This window comes from Saccostrea cucullata, unplaced genomic scaffold (assembly GCF_032062105.1).
Source record: "Saccostrea cucullata isolate Sc308-1 unplaced genomic scaffold, CSIRO_AGI_Scuc_v1 ctg7296, whole genome shotgun sequence".
In the NCBI taxonomy this organism is placed as follows: Eukaryota; Metazoa; Mollusca; class Bivalvia; order Ostreida; family Ostreidae; genus Saccostrea; species Saccostrea cuccullata.
In genome coordinates, this window is record NW_026927216.1 from 1 (window position 1) to 24487 (window position 24487).

At 33.4% G+C, this 24487-nt stretch overlaps 2 protein-coding genes across 2 annotated transcripts; one reads left to right on the forward strand and one right to left on the reverse strand.

Moving 5' to 3' along the window:
- Positions 1 to 2: 2 nt before the first annotated feature.
- LOC134273756 (uncharacterized) lies at positions 3 to 13379 on the forward strand. Its single transcript, XM_062755974.1, has 18 exons — positions 3 to 75; positions 2302 to 2456; positions 2799 to 2861; positions 3044 to 3076; positions 3292 to 3473; positions 3637 to 3796; positions 4027 to 4123; positions 5204 to 5289; positions 7277 to 7438; positions 7622 to 7703; positions 8906 to 9060; positions 9482 to 9644; positions 9997 to 10077; positions 10458 to 10606; positions 10976 to 11084; positions 11535 to 11655; positions 11841 to 11973; positions 13211 to 13379. The coding sequence occupies exons 2-18, from the start codon at positions 2332 to 2334 to the stop codon at positions 13335 to 13337; spliced, it is 2028 nt and encodes a 675-aa protein (XP_062611958.1). The 5' UTR covers positions 3 to 75; positions 2302 to 2331; the 3' UTR covers positions 13338 to 13379.
- Positions 13380 to 13609: 230 nt separating this feature from the next.
- On the reverse strand, positions 13610 to 23531 carry LOC134273757 (neuronal acetylcholine receptor subunit alpha-3-like). The gene is made up of 6 exons (XM_062755975.1): positions 23453 to 23531; positions 21810 to 21949; positions 21439 to 21480; positions 18151 to 18260; positions 17433 to 17965; positions 13610 to 14068 (listed from the first exon to the last, which is right to left on the reverse strand). The coding sequence occupies exons 1-6, from the start codon at positions 23496 to 23498 to the stop codon at positions 13632 to 13634; spliced, it is 1308 nt and encodes a 435-aa protein (XP_062611959.1). The 5' UTR covers positions 23499 to 23531; the 3' UTR covers positions 13610 to 13631.
- Positions 23532 to 24487: the final 956 nt, after the last annotated feature.

Genomic DNA, 24487 nt, shown 5'->3' on the forward strand with positions numbered 1-24487 from the left:
TGCACAAACGCTTTAGTTTGTTCTTTAGTGCCATAATTTATTAATTATATGAGGTGATTGTTTGTGGATAAGCAGGTAAGTTTTTAAAAAAATCCTTAAACTTCATTTTGCTCTTGAACAGGTCTAGTCCAAACGACCATAGACTGTTTCTATACCTTCGTAGCTACTTATAGCTACATACATGTACCTATTTAAACCTTATCCAGGTAGCTATGTTTACCTACTTTTTGCTTTATTTGTCTTTTGTGCTCCTGAAATTTGGGTGAAAATACGGCGCGTCGATTTACCCAAATGGACCCAAATGGAACCCAAATGGACCCAAATGGAAACACAAATGGACCCAAATGGAAACAAATGGAAATCAAATGGAATATTAAATATGTATTATCGTATTTTAAGGTCAGAAGAGACGTTTCTCAAAATCTGTTTTGTATATCTTCAGGGTCCGACACTCGTCAAAATTTAGTCTCGCCATTCAGGCAACCTTGGTATGATCACAGGTTGCCCAAATGAATTTCAGGTCGTCCAAATAAAATATCAATTGAAACAAAACTTTATGTGCAATTCTTTAAAATTTGTTAAAATAATTAATAGAAGTTGTGTTTTTGTATTAAAAAATGTAAACCAGAATTTTATGAAAAATATTCAACATTTTGATAACATTCTGATTTCAATTAAAAATATAACCAGTTTCTAAATGTTTTTAAAAATATATAGGCCAAACACTTAAACATTTGAAAATGCAGAAAAGGACAATATAAGAAAAACTACCCCTGCAATTTGAACATGTTGAATGGGTTGGTTTTGTTACAGGAAAATATGGTTTAAAATATTAAACATCATTATTAAAAATTCCCAACTTGTCCCAACTCGTCATTTGGGCGAGCCAGACTGAAAATCAGGTCGTCCGAAATCATTTTAGGGTATCAACATTTTGATAACATTCTGCAGAAATGCCTGGTAAGGTACCTCAATTTTTTGTGAGTAAACATGTTTAAATAGCAATAGTTCAATGACAAACTCCTAGAAAAATTTATCTATTATTAAGGAACGTCTCGTCTGTCCTTAATACTTATTTAAATGATGAAAATAAATGAACTTACAGTTACACATGATTTTTTAAAGATTATTTATCTCTAATAATGTATTTTGAAACATGAATTTTTTATAGTATTCTATATACCGGCAAAATTATTTGGGGGTAGGGGTGGGTGGGGGGTGGCATGTCCCCCCCCTCCCCCATCTGTTCCTATGGCCATAAAAATATCAAATACTTTAGTTTTGTATTCAAGTATGTTCAATCGTTATTACAAATAGAATTAAATCGCATTTTGAAAAATATAATCGAAGAAAATAATGATATTAAAATATTCTCTTTTTGTTTTAATTTCATTATTTTCTATATTTTAAATAAGTAAAAACTTGAGAATACGATATAATATATATATTTTATATTCCATTTGGGTCCATTTGATTTCCATTTGGGTCCATTTGAGTTTCCATTTGGGTCCATTTGGGTTCCATTTGGGTCCATTTGGGTAAATCGATGCACCCGTGAAAATATGGTTCGCGGTTTATAAAGCGTAAACTGCCCCAAGTTATGTTATGGTTTTATATGTCTCTGATAAGATTGAACCTCTCACTTGATTTTTCGTCAATATTTCGTTCACTTTTATGATGAACAATGTACCATATTTTCACGGGTGCGTCGATTTACCCAAATGGACCCAAATGGAACCCAAATGGAAACTCAAATGGTTTTATATGTCTCTGATCTTATTAATTAATTTCAAATCAACACGCAAGAGCACCATTGCATGCAGTGTTCAAAAAAAAAAACTTTTTCAGCTTTATAAATTTTAGCAATCCCTGAGGTCAATGCTGGAGTTGGTAAAAAGACTTCCATAGTACATTGTTAAATGCAAGAGTCTGGTCATCTTAATATCATCTGCATTAAATAAATATTAATAATGCTAAAATTATTTCTCTTAGTTTGTGTTAGAATGAACAATGCTTATGCCTAAGCAGAGAAAAAGTCAGAGCTTAGATTTCGTGTTGCTGTCACAAAGTTACTCTGATTCTTGTGAATGTCGTTTCCTCTTTGAAACATCTCTAATTTCTATTGTCAAAATTTTAACTAATTACAGTTGGAAAAAAACCTCAATAATGATCGTATAAAAAATAAACGTTGGCAAAAATTTCCCTGTATACAGTATCATCAAATAAGCCTATTTGTGAATTTTAATAATTAGCTGACGCTTCATGTATTAATTTTAGTATATTTCTTTTCAATGTATGCAGTGAGGCATTGGAATCTAGAAGAAATACACCATGTCAGTCAAACAAGAAGATGATATTGCCAAACGACTTCATACTTGGACTGTCCAGGAGATGCTGTTCAGCCCCCAAGGAGTCCATGCCAACACCCCCATTCCTACAGCCGAAAACTTCAAAGAGTAAGTCACTCTTTTTAGCTAATCTGTGAAAATATATGGTCTACCTTGTATCTAATGGTAACAGTAACTAAAAACATCTTTAAACTGGTATTCTGTTAAGTTTGTTATGTGCCTTAAATTTGTTTCTGGCAATAATAAATTTGATTTCTGAAAAAGAGTGGGTTCAGCTGTTGATATTACCTAATATTTACAGAGTTGGTACATGTATTATAAAATAAAACGACAGTAGCTCTGATTTGAAAATGCTGAACTCAATCTGTATAAAATTGATAAAATGTAGTGTTTTAAGATGAGTACAGAGAAATGACTGGTAAAACTAACATGGTTCTGATTTCTGTTTAGGATTTGTAAAGGGCCACAGAAAGACATCTGGAAGTTTATAATAGAAAATGTTCACTCGGCACAGTAAGTTTATCAGCTGCCTTAATGAAATGCATTATACTGAATAGAAAATTAACCACTTAATATATATCAAGTTATCTTACCAATGATTATTTTATCCCTTGCTATCATGAAGGAAAATAAAAAGGATATGATACATTGTAATGCACATTATGTCTCAATAATATTTTTTTTTTATTTTATAGAACTGTTAGAAAAGTGAAAGGCAATATTGCATTGTATCCTTTTCTATCTTTAAAATCATTATTTTCATACAGCATTGAAATATTAGTTGTATTTAAAAAAAAATTGTATGATACATGTATCTGAAACACTGAATTTAGAACTATAAACTTTACTGCAGACAAAACATGCCATTTATCTTTTTATAAATGGTTTGATTAAATAATGCAAAAGACAGAACTCTCAGATATAATACTTAACAAATGAAAAGAAAGGGGGCAAAACCAAAACAATACAAAGTCAAGTACAAGTCTGAGGAAAAACTGGATGAGCCAAGACAAAGTCTCCTAGATAGGAGAGTTCAATTTACAGGGGAGATCACTGCAGCTCTGAAAGACATCTCTCACTTGGAGAATGACCTCTGTAGAATGGAGCAGGAAATTCTGGACACCGGTCAGTATATGTAAATTTAAGTAATCCTGGACAAGAGGCAGTATTTGTAAATTATTTTCTAATCAGATGTTTAATTTCTTATATTGCCTCTCAGTGACAAAGTCAGCCTTTTGGAATTAATATATATGGGGAAAAAATGAATTTTAATCTTTTATTTGAACAGATAAGGAATGTCAAATGAAAACAGACTTGGTTTCAAACACCAGGAGGAAGTGTGCCTTACTGAAGACTTACTCATCACAGTGTGATAGGATGGCCAGGGAATTCGAAGAATACACAAATCAAATGACAAAAAAGATGACTGTTATCACTAAAAGAGCCAAGTATGTAAATTGGAATTTTCCTACCTTTGGTTAAATTTTTCTTGTTCATAATTACTCGAAACTGCGATTTTAAAGTTTAAAAAAAAAAAAAGGAAAAATTTCTCTCCTTTGTTGTTTCATTTTACGATACTAAATATATGAGCTACTATTAAGAAAGGTATTAAAATAAAAATTCTTCAGTTGTGTAGCTGTGTTTGACATGCGAGATGAACTTGATCTTTATATGTCAGGAAAACCACAGAAGATGAGGAATACTACTCACGTAAGAAGAGCTCTACTGACGATGATCAGAGTGGACTGTCCTCAGGATTAGAGAGTAAATGTAGTGTGAGTATGAGGAATTAAGGATTAAACAGTTCCATGTAAATTCATCCATACAGTCTTTACATTAAACAATCTTTATTATTATACTTATATGTTAAATACTAAAATCTGAATCAGTTTATTATTATACTTAGCAACACACGTGACAATGGTTAACACAACGGTAATGCAATATGTGTGGAAATTATCTGATTGGTTTAGGCGCAGTCAGTTGCGCGTTTGAAAGAACGAATAAACTTGACGTCAGTAAAAGTTCTATTAGCTTACTTGAAAACAACTTAGCAACACACGTGACAGAAATAATGAAACTTTAACACAACTCGGTAATAAACAATAATGTGTGTAAATCTTTTTAGTAGCGGGGAGTTTGAAAGCTTTCTAAACGTACGAAAAGGCGATTCATTGCTGACATAGTAAATCAAGAAGACATTCAGTGTAATAAAATAACGTGGTTGTTTTGGAGGGTAACAGTTGAAAGAACCCGAATAAACTTGACGTTTTCCTTGGGGTGTCAAAAGCAATGTAGCTATAAGCCCTATTCGTCCATTTATATAATAGCAGACATCTTTAGCTGACAGAGTCAAATTAAAACTTATAAAAAACAAACGACAGACGCTCAAACAGAATTGCTGCAGATACAGAAATAATGAATACTTTAGATGAATTAACATTTAAATATCTTTTGAGTTATCAAATTTAAACAATGGGCCCCAAAGTGGTAGGTCAGTAAATCTTTTTCAGATTAAGTAAGAGCGGGGAGTTTGAAAGCCTTTAATAAACGTGAACGAAGAAGGCGATGGGATTTCTTTGATAAAGCATTTGATGAAAAATTAGATGTATGATTTGTATTGCTGACATAGTAAATCAAGAAAAATTCAGTGTAATAAAATAAAAAACCCTGTTAATAAAGTATTTTAAATTCAGGAAATTAGACACATTTTCTTGTCTTCATTTCTTTTAAAAAGGCATATAAAATACATATTAATTTCTGTCACACTTGAAAAAATTAGCTTTGCAAAAGTCAGCGTATATTTTTTAATGCTTCTAATGATTTATATTGACATAATAAAATAAATTTCTTAGAGAGATGTAAGAAAGACGTGTGAATATGTTGGAAAATTCCTTCTTGGTGCCTTGCAAGGAGAATTTGGAACAGATAAAAATGTTTTGTAAGTTATATAATATGAATTTTTATATCAACCACTAATGGCTTAAAAATTTAGCTCGGTTTGTCATTCATCCATTTTTGCTGGTCATATTTGTTGTCGTTGATATTTAACTACCCTTGACTTCATACAAAATATTTTTATGTTTTTTAAGTATATTTTTGGTAATACATGTGCTTTATATTTACAAAAGTACAAAAAGTCAAAATTAAAAACTTAGTTTTATCAGGGGAATTTCATCCTTGGCATCACAAATGTCTTTTACATAAATTTTTCATGATTTGTTTATTATCATTTCTTTAAACAAAAGTTTAAAATCTATTTAATAGCACTGAGGAAGCTATAATGTACATGTATATAACCTGTTCCACTAAACATGACTAAACTTGTATATTAAATGTAAATGACCACTCTGTGCAGCAGATGAGAGACCAGGCATTATGCCTTAGTTACTAATACCCAGAATTGCATTCAACATGAGAGGCTCAAAAGTTGACATTAGAAATATGAAAAATTAAGGTAGATTATGATGACAATTGGAAAAAAATTAACATGTTTAAATATCAGATTTGTATAAATCAGATTGAATTTTGTTAAAGAGAATTTCTTTCACTTGTATGCGTAATTGTGTTAATTTTTTGGGCCCCAAACCTTGGTAAATCTCCCTCTTTGCTACAGAGTGTTCATCAGCTGCTGGAGGTATTGTGTCATGAATCTCATACATGTAAATCAGATAAAGATCACCTTGAAAAGCCTAAAGATGACTCTTGATGGCTCGACTGTAGTGACCTCCAGTCCCGTTTTACAATCTAAGTTGTTCATCTCTGAAAGCTATCTCTTTAATGAAGAACTTAATTCTACTCTAATGAAGTTTTGATTGCGTGTGTATACACGCCGATAAGTGAAATTGAGCCTGGATTTACCTGAAAAAACCTGTTAATGCCTGGGGCTGGCATGGAGGTGTATTTGTGATGAAGGTGATTGATATAATTAATTAATTTGATTGGTAAATTAAACCTGGCATTTGAAAAAAATTACGTTCGTTTTAATTAGTTCCCATAGAATATAAATGTACCCAGTATGGCAAATATTGCAGCAGAAATTCCTTTCTCAAAGTACATATGGTGAACAGGTGAATGAAAAAAACGATATTTGCTTTAAATCCTCATGAAATAAGAACAAAGTATTTTAAATTCAGGAAATTAATACACATTGTTGATATCAAGTATATTACCTTTAAAATACGATTGAAAACGTGCAATAACTTTCTTACATATAAAAAGGAACAACATATAAAATACATAATTTAATTTCTGTCACACTTGAAAAAATTAGCTTGTATGTTAAAAAGTCAAATTCAGAATACCAAATTTTTTAATGCTAAATTGAAATGAAGTTTAGTCACACTGGTGATGTTATATTGTATTAATTACATAATAAAATAAATTTCTTAGAGAGATGTAAAAAGACGTGTGAATATGTTGGAAAATTCCTTCTTGGTGCCTTGCAAGGAAATATTTAAACAGTGCTTGGAAAAATGTTTTGTAAGTTATATAATTAAATTTTTATATCAACCACTAATGGCTTAAAAATTTAGCTCGGTTTGTCATTCATCCATTTTTGCTGGTCATATTTGTTTGTTGATATTTAACTACCCTTGACTTCATACAAAATATTTTTATGTTTTTTAAGTATATTTTTGGTAATACATGTGCTTTATATTTACAAAAGTACAAAAAGTCAAAACTAGTTACCAACCTCCTAAGTTTTAAATTCAGGGGAATTTCACAAATGATTCTAGACCAGCCTACAACATAAATGTCTTTATACATAAATTTTTCATGATTTGTTTATTATCATTTCTTTAAACAAAAGTTTAAAATCTATTTAATAGCACTGAGGCCACAGAGTCTTATACATGTACATGTATATAACCTGTTCCACTAAACTATTAGGAATGAAGAACTGATGTACACCAAATTGTGTCCAGTCATCATAAAAGCAGTTACTGTGGAAATACATTAAAAAACATTTTTAACCACTCTGTGCAGCAGATTTATTATGCCTTAGTTACTAATACCCAGAATGCAGCATTCAACATGAGAGACCAGGCTTCAAAAGTTGACATTAGAAAAGATGCTGAAAAATTAAGGTAGATTATGATGATTTCTTGTAATCAATGGATGGAAAAAAATCTGACAAAGTACATGTTTATTTGGGAAACAAATACTTACAGATACAATGTACCAATGTATAAATCAGATTGAATTTTGTTAAAGAGAATATCAACTTTCACTTCACCATGTTACGTAATTGTGTTAATTTTTTGTTGCAGATTTAAGTATGAGAATTCTGGAGAGCTGACAGACCTTTCTAAATCTCCCTCTTTGCTACAGAGTGTTCATCAGCTGCTGGAGGTATTGTGTCATGAATCTCAGTAATCAGTATCTTAAATCAGTCCTTCACATAGCTAAGTAAAGATAGACTTCTAATGAGTGAAAAGTATACAGTGGCTAAATGTTTACAGACTGTAAAAGATAAGTACAGGTGACTCTTGATGGCTCGAACTCCGATCTCTCGAAGTGAACCTCCAGTCCCGTTTTTTCCTCTATATAACTAAGCAAATTTACTCCTGATCTCTCGAACTTCTATCTCTCGAAGTTCTCTATCTCTCGAACCAAAACCTGGGTCCCGTTACACATATTTCATTGAATTTTACTCTCTATCTCTCGAAGTTTTGATTGCGTGTGTATACACGCCGATCAAGAGTGAAATTGAGCCTGGATTTACCTGAAAAAACCTGTTAATGCCTGGGGCTGGCATGGAGGTGTTAATTGGGTGTTTACATAGATGACACTACACCTGTGGGTCGTCCGTGTATTGATATAATTAATTAATTATTATTGGTAAATTATAAACAAATTCAGAACTTATTTTGACTTAATTTTTAGAAAATAAATTTATAGACGTTCGTTTTAATTAGTTCCCATAGAATATAAACTTTTATTAGAGTCTACATAATCCCAGTATGGCAAATATTGCACAAGAAATTCCTTTCTCAAGGACTGAAAAATCTGGTGAACACTGGTGAATGACCCGATCAAGCCGCGGAATAGCCAAACCGATATTTGCTTGTATTCGGGTTTCATGTTATCATGAAATAAGAACAAATAAATATTGAAACTTCAGGAATTCAGTTAATTTATTCAAAATACGGTCATTGTTGTTGATATCAAGTATATTACCTTTAAAATACGATTGAAAACGTGCAATAACTTTATTTACATATACTTTTGGTATCTATAATAGTAGAACAACAGGAGTGAATCGGAACGGCATAAATTAATGGACTACTACAAGAAAGTACTTCACCATTATTAATTTAATTTCTATCTCTCGAAACCTTAAACAGCTATAACTCGAACTTTTCAACCAAACAGGCGGTAGAACATAGATACTGTAATGGACATCTACAAGAGTAGTCACCATGTATGTTAAATGAAGTCAAATTCAGAATACCAAATAAAGTAAAACATAATGTAAATTGAAATGAAGTTTAGTCACACTGGTGTTACATGTATTGTATTAATTACCTACAAATGCTTTTTTTTTTTCACAGGAAAACAGAATGAATCAAGTAAAAAGATTCATAGAAACAGAGAAATATTTAAACAGTGCTTGGAGAAATAATCAACAGCTAGAGGAATTAAACACAAAAATAGACAGTCATCTGAAGAAAATGTTCCGAAATTCCAGAGATCTTAATCTGGCAAGGTTTGTTTATCTGAAGGCGCCAGAGCATGCCCAGTAGGCAATGTTTAGTATTTTTTGTTTAAAGGTAACGTAGACAATTGCTTCAAGATATTTTTGAATAGTTTGAGAAATGAAAACATATTCAATTTAGTTGTTTTCATACTTTAACTCCTTTTACCTTGATTCCTCTACTTGAAGTATACACTTATACATGATTTACAAAAAAATACATATAGAAGCTTTGATGCAAATATGCTAATTTTTGATAACACTTGTCAGCTGATAAAGAAGATTGCACAATTTTTTGAATGCACTTGTTTATTTATTACACCATGATCTATAATTACATACATAAATAACACCAAATTGTGTGATCTCTTATAAAAGAGTTTTTAAAATATTGATTAAAAAACTAAAATGTTCTTTAATTATCTATTGACAGGAGTTTGGTAGATTTAGAGGTGGACCTAGCAGCAAACCGAGCCAAACTTCAATGTTTATCACAAGAGGCGACGCTATTACGTGAAAATATTGCAGATGCATTGCGGGAGAAGGAAATTCTTTTTGTGAAATATCATAAAATACAAGATTTTAAAGAAATAGCGGTAAGAAAACTGATTCAGATAATGGATTTAATTTCACAAATACTCTGCAGTTTGTGTCCATCCAGAGACATAGCTGCTTGAGTGTTTGGATATGTAATTCTCAGGGTTGTCCCTAAGCTAGGGGCCGGGGAATTTCCCCACTTATAATGATGTAATTCCCCTGTTATTTTGGTATTCCTCCTAAACTCCCAATAAAAGGAGAACCCAAGACCCCCTTCTACTTTTTAAACACCCCCTTCTTTTCAAATTCCTGAAACAACCCTGAATCCTGTATCCAGATTAGATAGTCAAAACAGAATTATATATAGATGAAGAAGTTGCAGTAATGTTGAAATTAATCTTTTTGTTACAGAACAAGAAGCAAGAATTGATCCAAGTCATTGTCAGACAAAACATGAATGCAAAATCTCGCCTAGAATCTCAAAGGGACGAGGTAGGATAGTCTAGTGCAAATACTTGTGCATCATCTTTTACCATAAATAAAGTAAGAAAATCCTTAGGATATGATTTAAGCTCATCTGAGCCTTAGGTTTTTGCTTAAATTCCCTGTGATCTAAGGTTTGGGCTAAAGATTTTTTTCATATGATTATCATTATTATTTTTTGCAAAAGGACTTAGTCATGAAACTTTTCTTAAATTTGGTTGAGGTCAATAAAGTGAATTCATTGTTAGCTCTTGGCCATATACATGTACTTAAATAGCACAAAACTTGATATTTTAGATTTTTGTTGAAGAATATACAAAAATGAGCATTTATCAATGTTAATTACAGAATATATAAAAATGAGTATGAATCAAATTTTTAAAATTAAGATATTGAAGTACATAGAGAAGTCATCAGAGAGTCATCATATGGAGACAAAGCTTCTGAGAGATGATCTTCATGGATTTGTAAATAAAGAGGTGGAGAAGTTCTCTACCCTGGACGTCCCTCAGCTGTTGTTCTGTGATTCCTCCGACAGGTCAGTCAGAACGAGGATTGGTCATTTTTATTGCCTTCCAGGCCTTCATTTAATTTTTTTTTTAAATTTTCAGTTTCAAACTTTATTTGGTGTTGGTAACCTCACGAAACTTGATAAAACACCAATTCAAGTGTAAAACCTTGATGACAAAATGGATAAAAATTTATACTTTTGATCATTCTTATTTCAAAATTTAAATTATTTTTCTTGCATTGTAATGTAAATCTTACAATCAGTCAGTCATTTTAGCTAGTATGCATTGTTTACTCTTTAATTCAAGTTAGAAAATTTATAAAAATTATATTATATTTTCCTTGGTTCTGAATACTGAACTGATTATGAATTTATGATAATGATTGTTCTCTACAGGGCATTAAAAATAGCGGTCAGTGACATGTCCATCTACCAGACCAGTCCACACACAGCCAGGGAATCTATCAATCACATTCTCCAACATCTGGGATTCAGGCGTTATCAGGTTAAATCAACATTTACCATGAATTGTCTTTTACTGGCCTGAGATCAACGCTCTTATGATATTATTCTTGGTCTCTGTGCAGAAGTGTTTCAATATTTGTTGACAAATTCAGTCTCGCTCATGACTCTAATAGTAAAAATATATATATATAGCCTGATACTAGTATATGACCAGGGATGTTATGACCTTAAAGCAATGTTTTTTGAACAAACTAAAGGTCTGGATTAGAAGTGTGCAATATCTTTCAGTTTTTGTAATATAGAAGAATTATACAATGGTAACACTTGCACTGTATATTTTGTCATTTGGCATAAGAAACTTGAAAGTAATGCCAAATGGCTCATGGATATCAAATATTTAAAAAATACTCAGTCTAAAACATAAGACTTATTTTGAATTTTCCAAAGCTGTGATCCGTTTTAAAAATGTATTTTCTCTTTAACTGTCTAGGCCCCTGAACTGTTGATGTTGAAGTGCATTGAACTTAAAAGGAAGATAAATCAGCTAGAACTACAGTCCTCCCCACTGAGTGTGAAAGGACAGGATGGGGACAAAGTCAAGCAGATTGCAGGTAACAGTCCTTATAAAGTCTTACAGATATAAAGGACAACTAATAAAATAACTGATATTAATGCAAAAAATATTGTGGTAAGCACATAACATAGATGGAAGCTCAATTGATTTTATATATATATGTAGTTGGGAGCGTAACTTACATTATACTGAAAAATGGTTTGTTTTTGAAACCTGTTACAGATCTTTGTGAGAGAGTGAGGGAGCAGGATAAGGCATTACTAGAGAGAAGTTTACCTGTACTACAACAGAGACTTCACCGTACGGGGGCAGCCCTCACAGACTGTCACACCGTGTCAGAAAGACTGCAGGAATGGTAGGTCTATGTCAGGACTATGTATGTACAGGTAGAATATGTAACACTGTGTCAGATACCCTGCAGAAATGGTAGGGTGATTCTTGCAGTGATGATTCTTTTCCGATATTTGGCAGAATTCTGCTAATTTGTATCCAAAACGCTGATATAAATGTGTATTTTCAGATTTTTTGTACTTTCTAATTTTGCATTAATCTGTGTCGGTTTCTGTCCAGGAAGTATATTCAAGTTGTCTAGTCCATGTTTTGTTCTAGTCTGCGTCATCCAGATTTTTGGTATCTCCAGGAAATGTAATCACAAACGTATGCATGATTCAGACTTTGTAACAATGGTTTATCAGGATATAACAGTTGTTAAACAGACTGTTGAACTTCAATATTTGTTACTTATTTAAACCTATTTAGGACTCCTTAAAGCCCCTATGTTGGCACCCTGTTGACCGCCTAAAATATTTCCGATATTTTGGACAATTCATAGAATCATCACTGTTCTTGTCAGGAATATGTATGTACATGGAAAATGACAGGATAGAAAATATTAAAGAATCATAAAGTACAGTTAAAGTGGTTATATTGAAGGGATGAAACAGGGGCTGACAAATAGATTTTTAAGGACTTCCAAGGGCAAGTATGGTCAAAATTGACTTGCCCTACCTGAATTTTTGCTTGCCCTACCATAAACTAATTCTATATTTATAGATATTTTAGACAAATGCTGAGCAAGCCCCCATGCCAAGCTTTAAATTTATGGCCTACAAATAAATTCTATTTTTGATAAATCACTTGCCCGCGGGCAAGTGGTTGTAAAATTCCACTTGCCCACACCTAAAATTCACTAGCCCCGGTCGATGCAATGGGATTTGTCATCCCCTGGATGAAAGTTTGATTTTGGTATATATTTAAAAAAATGGCAAGTGGAAACTCTGACGATCTGCTATTATTTCATAGTGCTCTTTAACAGTGATATGAAAGTTTACGAGTGGAAACTTTGACGATTATTAGAAATTCATCAATTTTGTCAACGTTTCCTCATCATCAAAGTTTCCACTTTTACAGTATTTAACACAAGTTGATAAAGAGAAATTATGAAAAAAAATTTGATATCGTAGATCTGACTACTGTTTCTTATTGATTTAAAAATTAAACATGAGAAAATGTTAAATTTTTCTTTTTTGTAGCTTGATTTGATAATTTTGTTACATTCAGGGAAATCATTTCTCTTATCTTATTTAATTAAGGTGGGACCAGCCGGCTCAGTACACAGTACCCTGGGTAAAGGTGGACCAGAATACACTACAGCAATGGCAGAACAGGTGGACTGTTCTCTCCACCAAGTACAGGCAACTGATGCTGCAGAAAGCTTAACGAGGGGTGAACAAAATGTAGTGTAAAAACGTCCATAGTGATTTCACTTGGTGACTAAAATGACTGATTTACATGTCTTCATATACAAAAAGTTGTCATGTCATTTGTTGTTTTTCTGAAAATTAAGAATTAAAAAACTGATTTTGCTCAATTTTGTTTACATGGTAACAAAATATTTATTTCATGTCAGATGCTTTCATCTTCTAAGAACACCAAAAAAACCTACAGAAACCAAAATAAACTGTGATTAACTTACGCAATTATTGCAAGAGAAGAAATTGATAAGATTTGCCTTCAGACTGGAGGAACATCACATACAGCTATGATAATTAACAAAACCTTTGTTACAATGAAGTTCATGATATTAAACAGACAAAAGAAGAAAAAGTCCAGAAAAACAGACACTTCTTTACACTCGAATGGAAATTCTAACTCTGTCTGGACTGCAGGAGTTTGTGAGCCATACCGGTATCTCAGCATACGCTTCATTGATTTTCTTCCTTCATTGGTTTCTGGTAATTCCGTTTTGTTTTCTGTGGTGTCAAGTTGGTGTAACTTTGTGTCTTCCACCTTCTTGCTTTTGCAGTTAATTTTGAGGAGCACGCTGAATGTGAAATGTTGAAGCCATTTTGGTACGTTTGATTGGTCAGTTTTGAGACAGAGATGGAGGTTTAAAACTGTGATGAATATACCTAGGGCGGCCATCATCAGTATTATAGATATGTAAATTCCTGTTCAAAATAAAATTTACATATTATGTTCAGAGTAAATTTATAAAGCACACTTAAGATATGTGAACAAATTACAAGATTTAGGTTATCGAGAGTCACACAGGTAATGCACATGTACAGTGTATTGCATTTTTTGTCACCCATTTTAGTATTATACGCATTCCTGGTCATGCCTTAACATTTGAACAATTTCAGCTTCTCTAGAATGTCAAAAGCGATTTTGACACTATTTTCCAAATTTTGGGCAAATAAGAGCCAAACTAGCAAATATTACGGTCTCTGTTTCTCTTTTGCCCAAGTATTTTGAGACCAATAATTATTGGAATTTATTTTTCAGTGTTCATTATCATGTTTACCCCTGGACTTCTAAAACACAAGCTATAAGCACATTAATGATTCTAGTGTCCTTGCAAAACTGTTTTGGATTCCCTTTCTTGATAAGTCAAAAGTGAACAAAACTTGAGAACCCAATGATTTTCAGGTTACCTTTATGGCCTTTGACATAGGAAAACATATGTTCTGAGACTTTTTCAAATACGAAATGTAGTGAATTACTCAATTTTTTTTTTAAATTTAAGGATTTTTAGCTCTTCTGAGCCAAAGGCTCAAAGAGCTAATGCTATGGCTATATGTGCCATGTGGGTAAACTTTTTAGAATATGGGCCACCCCTTGGCCTATCAGTACCAAATTTGTCATATATCCTAGGCCCAAGGGCTACCATTTATACTAAAATAAGGGTTGGGACCCTTAAACAAGGGGAGATAATCAGGAAAACAAAACCATAAGTACTGGTTGCTAAAAAATCTTCTTCTCCATAACCACCGGGCAGATTTTCACCAAACTTATATACAAGGATCAGGCTATGTCGAAGATTAAAATTTGCGCGGGGAATTACCCTGGGGCAAAGGGCGTGGTCTCAAGGTCACTTCAAAGTTGACCTAAATTTACAATTAATAAAAACGTGTATATTTTGCTTACTATAAGGACTAGGATCATCAAATCTTGTAAGTTGATGCAACGACTTCACATCATGTTAATTCAAAAGTAGGTCACAGTGACCTACTTTTTAAATTTTGCGGGGATTTGTTTTCAAATTGATTTAAAGGCATATTTTGGACACTTTAAGGCCTATGATCATCAAACTTTGTCAGTTGATGCATCTTGGATCCTGCAATGTGAACTTAAAAGTAGGTCAATTTGACCTACTTTTTGAACTTAATGACTTATCTTCTTAAAAACATTAAATCCCATTATTTCAGACACTGGGATGTTTAGAATCATCAAATCTTGTACTTTGATGCATCTTGGGTCCTTAAAACATATTTATGAAAAAGTAGGTCACTGTGACCTACTTTTTGAATTTGCCAACATTTGTTTTCAAATTGTTTAAAACGCATATTTTGATTACCTTCAGACCTACGATCATCAAACTTGGTCAGTAAATGCATCTTGGGTCTTTGAAAAATGTCGACCAAAATGTAGGTCACGATGACCTACTTTTGACATTTTATAGCTATATTTAAGTATCTTAGGTATTTATTGGCTTAGAATCATCAAACTTTGTGAGTCTATGCATATTTGGTTTTCGAAGAGTGACGACCAAAAAGTAGGTCATGGTGACCTACTTTTGACATTTTGTGGCTATAATTAAGTATCTCTGGTACTTATCGACATAAAATCATCAAACTTTGTCAGGTGATGCATCTTGGGTTTTCAGAGATTGTCACAAAAAGTAGGTCACAGTGACCTACTTTAGACATTTTATGGCTATTTTTAAGTATCTCAGACACTTACTGGCTAAGAATCATCAAATTTTGTCAGTTGAGGCATCTTGGGTTTTTGGAGAATGTCCCTCAAAAAGTAGGTCACAGTGACCTACTTTTGAATATCTCAGGTATGTATTCTTAGAATCATCAAACTTTATCAGTTTAGGCAACTTGGGTTTTGGAGAATGTATCCAAAAACGGTCACTGTGACCTACTTTTGACATTTTATGGTTATATTTAATTATATTTGTACTTATTGGCTCAGAATCATCAAACTTTGTCAGTTGAGGCATCTTAGGGTTTCATTGAATGTCCAACAAGAAGTAGGTCAGGGTGACCTACATTTAAATATCTCAGGTACTTATTGGCTTAGAATCATCAAATTTTGTCAGCTTAGGCATCTAGGGTTTTTGGATAACGTAAACAAAAATAGGTCACCGTAACCTACTTTTGACATTTGATAGCTATATTTAATTATCTCTGGTAATTGGCTTAGAATCGTCAAACTTTTTTCAGATGATGGCATCTTGGGTTTTCAGAGTTGACCAATAAGTAGGTCATGGTGACCTTCTTTTGAATATCTCAGGTTGTCAATTAATGTATCTTTAGTCCTCAGAAAATTTCAATCAAAAGGTAGGTCACTGTGACCTACTTATGGTATTTTATAATTATATTATAATATCTTCAGTCTTAACTGGCTAAAGATAGGTGTATGTTGACCAGTATGTTGACCTATGATAGGAGTATGTTTATCTATTATAGGAGTATGTTGACCTATGATAGGAGTATGTTGACCTATCATACATTGTAGAAGTATGTTGACCTATGATAGGAGTATGTTGACCTATGATATGAGTATGTTGACCTATGATAGGAGTATGTTGACCTATGATAGGAGTATGGGTTCCTATGATAGGAGTATGTTTACCTCTGATATGAGTACGTTTACCTATGATAGGAGTACGTTTACCTATGATATGAGTACGTTTACCTATGATAGGAAACGTTTACCTATGATAGGAGTATGGGTTCCTATGATAGGAGTACGTTTACCTATGATAGGAGTATGATGACCTAACATACAATGTAGGAGTGTGTAGACCGATGATAGGAATATGTTTACCTATGATAGGAGTATGTTTACCTATGATAGGAGTATGTTGACCTATGACAAGAGTATGTTTACCTAGGATAGGTGTATGTTAACCTATGATAAGAGTATGTTTACCTATGATAGGAGTATATTGACCTATGATAGGAGTATGTTGACCGTTATGTTGACCTATGATAGGGGTATGTTTGCCTATGATAGGAGTATCTTTACCTATGATAGGAATATGTGTACCTATGATAGGAGTATGTTGACCTATGATAGGAGTATGTTGACCTATGATATGAGTACGTTTACCTATGATAGGAGTACATTTACCTATGATAGGAGTATGTTGACCTATGATAGGAGTATGGGTTCCTATGATATGAGTATGTTTACCTATGATAGGAGTACGTTTACCTATGATAGGAGTATGTTGACCTATGATATGAGTACGTTTACCTATGATAGGAGTATGGGTTCCTATGATATGAGTACGTTTACCTATGATAGGAGTATGTTTTGAGGCTGTGGGCATGTTGTCCCCCACCATCATTAGCATCACCACCAAAGCTAGTAAAACTGTCAACGTGTAGGAAATCTTCTCTCCGGAGTCCGTTGGTAAGAGGAAACTTAGGTTTGTCAGCAGAGAAATCAGTATCACAGGGTAAACAATGTTGGTCAGGTAATACCCTGGGCGCCGCTGGAAAACAATCTGGAACTCCAGTTTGGAAAATTTCTCACCATGTTCTTCTAAAATGCTCTCCTCTACTCGTGATGAGTATAAGATCCACTCCCCGTTTTCGTGGAAATTCTCTGTATTGACCTTGTCATGGCTTTTGTTTAAAGTCAGTACCTCTGTTGTGAAGGCAGAACTAGAGACTTCTATCTTACACACTTGATAGTCGAATGGAAAGTACGCAATGTCAATATCACAATGCGTAATAAAAAGTCCTGGAGGGTCCCAGTGTACCTCGCCAGTATTCCTTACTCTGAAGAATATTTCGTCATTACCGATTGGGTCCATGCCTCCAACTCTTGGAAATAAATAAAAATGAGTTAGGTACAGAATATCAAAATATTTGCTAATAAGCTTTGAAGTCAAATTTTTACGTCGAATGTGTCACTAAATTGTGCTGTAGCACTTTAAGCATGAATTAAGACCATTTTTAATACAGTGGAAAAAAGATATTTGTAATTTTAAGTTAAAAACTAAACTTACGAGTTGTCAATGATAAGTTCTGGTCGCCATATATTGTCCTTTTTAGTGTATATGTATTCTATATCGCCGTTTGAAGCTTTTGACCATACCAGGCGAGGATCTTCCCATGTCTACAAGTTAGAGATCACCATAAGAGGGCTGGGTGGTTGTGACCATATTAACCTTCTTTAGAAGAAAAACTCCACATAAAGATATACAGTCTTCAAATTTTAAAATTAAAATGTATGAATTTTTTTTTCGAAATGATGGTTGACAGCTTAAGATATCATATCTAAAAAAGTTATGTCTGATGGTTTATTTGAAGACCACCCAGCCTCCTTAGAGTTCATTTTCATTTGCAAAGTCTCCTGCATTGAGAGAAAAAAGGTTGTGGGGAAAATAACAAATGTATTAGTTCACGAAAGTCATTTAGGTGAGCTATCTGTTTTTTTTAAAGTCAGATTTTTAAAAAAAGTCATTTTTATGATTTATTTCTCCCTCGAGCAAAAGATGTTAATATCGACATCATCAAGTATTCTGTCTCTAAGCATGATTATGCATCTTCCCAAGTCAAGAGTTTCTGATCCGCTCCACTTCACGAGCAGAGCGGATCAGAAACTCTTGACTCGGGAAGATGGATTATGGATGAAGCAGGGAGACTTCAAATGAAAAAAAAACCCAATATATCAAAACGAACAAAAGTCGAAAAAATATCTAATAAAATTATAATACAATTCTTGGAACAGAGTGTACAATATGATCACGGAAATTTGAGGGGTGGGGATCAGAGTCCTGGAAGGAGTAATCATCCCCTGTTGACCGGTCGCATCCGCCGAACAGAAATCAAGCTTAAAAGTCTATTGAAAGATTACAAATTTGAAAGCAGAGCAAAGTCGGATCTCTAAAAACATCAGCTGAGATGGGATTAGATGCCATGGTGGAGTAAGCATATCCTGTCGACCGCTAACTAAGAAAAAAAAGACGTCGTAAACGTTCAAATTAACGATCGCGATTGATTTCATTGCCGACCGATCCATGTATCAATGCTAGAATTAGCGAACTATTAACTAGACTCTCGATTTCCCTGTACATTAACTTATCTGACAAAAGCTTGCTTCGATTTAGAAAATTTAATTGCTCGTATGCAAAGCATGTATTTTGCGAATAGAATCAACTGGTGAATCAATTTAGTATTACTAACAAGAGGCCCACCTTATAATAGGAGTATGTGTAACAACTTTCAAACAATTAAATTTGTTCGTGTTTAAACCGGAGGCCATGAAATTCACAATTTACAATTTTGAAAGAATATGCTTACATAATTATTAACTTAGCATGCTTACTCTATTTACTGTAATACCTAGGTGATAGAGTAACAAAGAGAAAATGCACTTCCACTTTATAACCAGTTGTGCACCTCACCCCAAAGGAACCACTGACCCAGGGCCATATATTTCAAAATTTTGAATTTTATCATAAAATGGTTGATTAATACCAAAGAGCAGATTTCAAAGCAATAATTTATTTTCACACTATGTAACCACCACCCCCCCCCCCCTTTGACCCTGGGGGCATTAAAAACCACTTTGCTAGATGCACCTTTTTTATGATATATATATATCATTGGCTTAAAACCCAGAAGCAAAGAAAAATATTTACAAAGAATAAATGTATTTTTACTATATAATCAATAGAGCCCCGACTTAACACTAGAACCCCTGACCCTGGGGCCAAGAAATTCACAAATATGGAAGAGGCACTCCTGCTCATCATAACTATGTGCTTAGTTAGTGTATTTAATACCTAGGAGCAGAGAAGAAGATTTTCAAAGAAATAATGCATTTTCACTATATAATCTATAGAGCCCCGCCCTAACACCAAAACCCCTGACCCTGGGGCCATAAAATTCACAAATCTGGAAGAGGCACTCTTGCTCATCATAACTATGTGCTTAATTTGTTTATTAAATACCCAGGAGCAGAGAAGAAGATTTTCAAAGAAATAATGCATTTTCACTATATAATCTGTAGAGCCCCGCCCTAACACCAGAACCCCTGATCCTGGGGCCATGAAATTCACAAATCTGGAAGAGGCACTCTTGCTCATCATAACTATGTACTTAGTTAGTTTATTCAATACCCAGGAGCAGAGAAGAAGATTTTCAAAGAATTAATGCATTTTCACTATATAATCAATAGAGCCCCGCCCTAGCACTAGAACCCCTGACCCTGGGGCCATGAATTTCACAATTTTGGTAGAGGACTCAATGCTCATTACATTCATGCCAATAGTTTGCCTGCTTGATGTCCAGGAGTAAAGAAGAAGATTTTTAAAGATTTCATTAATTTTTGTGGTTTTGGCCCCACCCCTCAGGCCCCAGGGGGGCGGGGACCATGAAATTCACAATTTTTGTTCCCCTTCACCCATAGATGCTGCATACCAAATTTGGTTGAAATTGGTTCAGTGGTTTCAGAGAAGAAGCTGAAAATGTTCAGATGTTAACACACGACGGACGACGACGGACGAAAACGGATAGCAATAGGTCACCTGAGTTACTCAGGTGACCTAAAAATATATTTAAAAATCCTCTTTTGAAAAACAGCACGACCAAGATAAATTAGGTATGAATTAGAAATTTAGTGTGAAAAAAGTCTGTCCATTTGACTTAATGATGAATTGTTATGCTGACATGGTCATTGCTTCCACCATAGAACTTAAGAAACAAGATTGCTGATATTCTTGTTTCATCAACTTGTTTGTCAATAACGTATTGTTTTAGAATATGTTTGGTACGTAGAGCATGCTCTTGTGTATCGAATCAACTGAGAGATACAAACCCCTATGCAGGCGATGAATTTATATCGCTGCCCTAGTCTCTAGAATTAAAGTTGACGATTGAAAAATTAGTAAAATAGTAAAATAAAAAAAAATATGAAACAGACGTGTCAGACTCTGAGGTAACTTTTACTTCAAGCTCATCCGGGATATATCGTATCGATCGACATAAGAATAGAAATTACCATCGTTAATTGACAATGCGTCGTCGATATGTACACTGTATCTTTATGTCGAGTTGAAGGCCACAGCAAGTTTTTCTCTTCCTTATAAGATTTTAGACAAGTTCTGACTTCATATATAAATACAAAAATGGGTCTGCTGATAACGTTTTTATATAATAAATATATAGTAGTCAATGATGATTCCTCAATTTTTTTTAAAGGAGGAAAACATCCTTTTTATAATATCTTTATGGGTCAGAAGAGATGATTTAGACAGATTGGTAGAAATTTTAATACAGCTACTTAGGACTGTCATCCAACCGGAGGTAAACATTGTTTGTTTTTTCATGTCCTACAAAATAAATATGAAAAATATTCCAGGCCCCAGTATCTTGAAACATCTTAAGCTTGAGTATAATTCTTTATTCTATAATAAAATGTTGTAGAAGTTAAGCAGACCAAAATTAAAATATTTTTCAATATAGTTTCACAATGGTGTTGTTACATGTACATGTATTTGCAAATTCAGAGATAATTTCCATAATCATTAAATATTTTATAGGCAATTGAAAATTTGACTTAAGTTTTTCATGATCCTCAGGCCAGGTACTTTAAATTTTATGATAATAAGTTCATCAAAACTCAAATCTTTTATATAAATATAATTTTTGACGAAGTTACCAGATCATTGAGAGAGAAAAGAACTAATTTAATGTTGATGTTTGTGACGTCAGAGGGTCTCACATATTTGTTGTAAGAAGGACCAAGAACAGCATTATGGATGATTTTGACATGCGTTGTTGTAAACTCTCCTAACGAACCTGCAATTTTATATCTACACGTTTTACATTTTATAACGTGAAATTAAAGTAATTTTACATACAAAAGTATATTATACAGTTATAGTATATCATAGAGGGAGTTACATGTAGCAAGATTCCAGTTTTCCAAGGCCAGGTCCCAGAATTGTGAAACATCTGAAGCTTGAGTAAAAATCTTTATTTTATAATAAATTGTTGTTGAAGTTAAGCTGACCAAAATTAAAATATTGTTTCACACAGCTGTTGTTATTTGGAAATAAAATCCATATTTAATAAATATTTTATAGGCGATTGAAAATTTTACTTAATTGAAAGTTTGTTTCATGATCCTGAGACCTGGCCCTAGGTTCATGAAACAGATTTAGACTTAATTCCATTTTCAGTCTTCTGTTAGTTATTTATAATTCATTTAAATTATCTCTAATTTTGCAAATAACAACATTTTTGCAAAGTAATTTTTTAAATAATTTTGAGTTTTGCCTGTTAATTTACTTCTACAAATTATAGAACAAAAGAAATATTTTGACTTATGCTTAGGATGTTTCCTGATTCTAGGGCCAGAACTGTTTCCCGAGGCGAGGCCGAGGGAAATAGTCCTTGTCGATTAGAATTGGAATCTTACCAACTCCCTAATTATATGCATACACGTTTCAACTTTTGTAATTTACCGATAAAAGAGTAAAATTAAGAGAATTACGGATAAACAAAAACTGATTAGCTTTCAAAACAAGGATTAGCTTACATGACTAACACAGGGAAATTAGTCCACTAACATTTTATTCTAATAAATAAGTTACAAAATCTAGTGAATTTCGGATAACCAGGAAATAGTTAAAAAAAAAAAACAATTAGAATCTATTTCACTTGACTAACGCACGGGAATTAGTCCATTCACAGTGATTTCTAATTAATTATTATACAGTTAAAGTATATCATTGAGGGAGTTAGCAAGATTCCATCTCACCAAGGCCAGGACTATTTCCTAAGACGAAGCCGAAGGAAATGGCCGATGGGAACTGAAATCTTGCTAATTTCCGAAATGATATACTTTTTAACTGTTTTATTATACCGCTACAAACGTAAAATTTAGAGGATTCAGAAAGTGCGATTTCAAAGCAGGGATTAGCTCTCTAAACTAACACATGGGGATTAGTCCATTTACAAATCATACCAATGCAAAAGTAAAATCTAGAGGATTATGGGTAAACGGAAGTTAGATTTCGAAGCAAGGATTAACTCACTTGACTAACGCGCGGGGATTAGTTTATTCATAACGAACTCTAAGGAATTAGATATAACAATCTAATGTTATGTATGAAAAAATCAGTAGGGGTATAATTATCACATCTAATGATCTACTTTATTTATATAGGAAAAATTAGTAGAGGTTAAATAAATATATTTTACCTCATATATTTGGAACAGTTTGTTTAACTACATGTAACATGACGTTAATTATTTCATGAATTCCATTATGCATCAATACGTTTATGCATACCTTACCTTCAGAAACGCAGTGAATGATTATCATCAGAAATATACCTCTCATCGTGAACAAGATTTGTCATGCACATTCAAGTCTACAAATAAGTTATAATTAAGTTACCCGGAGAAACATTATCACAATGATCACCACAGGGAGATACCCAAAGGAAACAACTTTTTAACAAGGATGTTTTGCACATATCACATTGATAATATGACAATGTGGGGGACACAAATTCAGAATTAAAAGTTAGGTTTTTTTTATGCCCCCGGATCGAAAGATGGGGGTATGTTTTTGTCCTGTCTGTCTGTCTGTCTGTCTGTCTGTTTGTTTGTTTGTTTGTTTGTCCCCCAACTTTAACCAAGCCCATATTTATTGAGTGGTTGGTGCTATGGCTTTCATAATTCATAGGTGTGTTACTTGTGACATGACCTTTCTTTGGGTGCCACCAAATTTGACCTCTTGACCTTGACCTTGGAGTTTGACCTACTTTTATTCTATTTGTTATCAACTTTAACCTTCGCCATAACTTTTGAACAGATCGAGATAGAGACTTCATATTTAAAATGCATACTCCACTAAATAAGCACTTTCAACTGACACCAAGGACAATGACCTTTTGACCTTGACTGTGACCTATATGCTAAAAATAGATTTTTCGAACTTTCGGTATAACTTTTGAACCATAGGAGATAGATACTTTATATTTGGTATGCCTACTTCACTAATTAAGTGCTTTCAAACGACACCGAGGTCAATGACCTTGTGACCTTGACTGTAACCTTTATGCTAAGAATAGCTTTTTCGAACTTTGTTGACGCCGGGCGCATAGTGTTTCACAAACACATCTTGTTTTTTCTCAAGGTTGTTCATATTAATATTATACAAAGAAATGGCATATTCACACGTCGCCGTGTGGCGGAGTGGTTAGTGCACCTTCTCCAGAGTCGCAAAGTAAGGAGTTATTTCTTACTTTGCGGGTTCGAATCCCAATTTGGGACGTAGAGACCGGTCCTTCGGATGAAACCGTATAAACTGAGGTCCTGTGTCGC

Coding starts and splice junctions, on each gene's coding strand:
- LOC134273756 (XM_062755974.1), top strand. CDS start 2,332: ATGTCAGTCAAACAAGAAGATGATATTGCCAAACGACTTCATACTTGG. Junction 2,457..2,798: donor ACAGCCGAAAACTTCAAAGA/GTAAGTCACTCT, acceptor ATTTCTGTTTAG/GATTTGTAAAGGGCCACAGA. Junction 7,439..7,621: donor AAAGATGCTGAAAAATTAAG/GTAGATTATGAT, acceptor TTTTTGTTGCAG/ATTTAAGTATGAGAATTCTG.
- LOC134273757 (XM_062755975.1), bottom strand. CDS start 23,498: ATGAGAGGTATATTTCTGATGATAATCATTCACTGCGTTTCTGAAG. Junction 21,950..23,452: donor CATTCACTGCGTTTCTGAAG/GTAAGGTATGCA, acceptor ATAAAATTGCAG/GTTCGTTAGGAGAGTTTACA. Junction 21,481..21,809: donor TTTTCTCTCTCAATGATCTG/GTAACTTCGTCA, acceptor TTTATTTTGTAG/GACATGAAAAAACAAACAAT.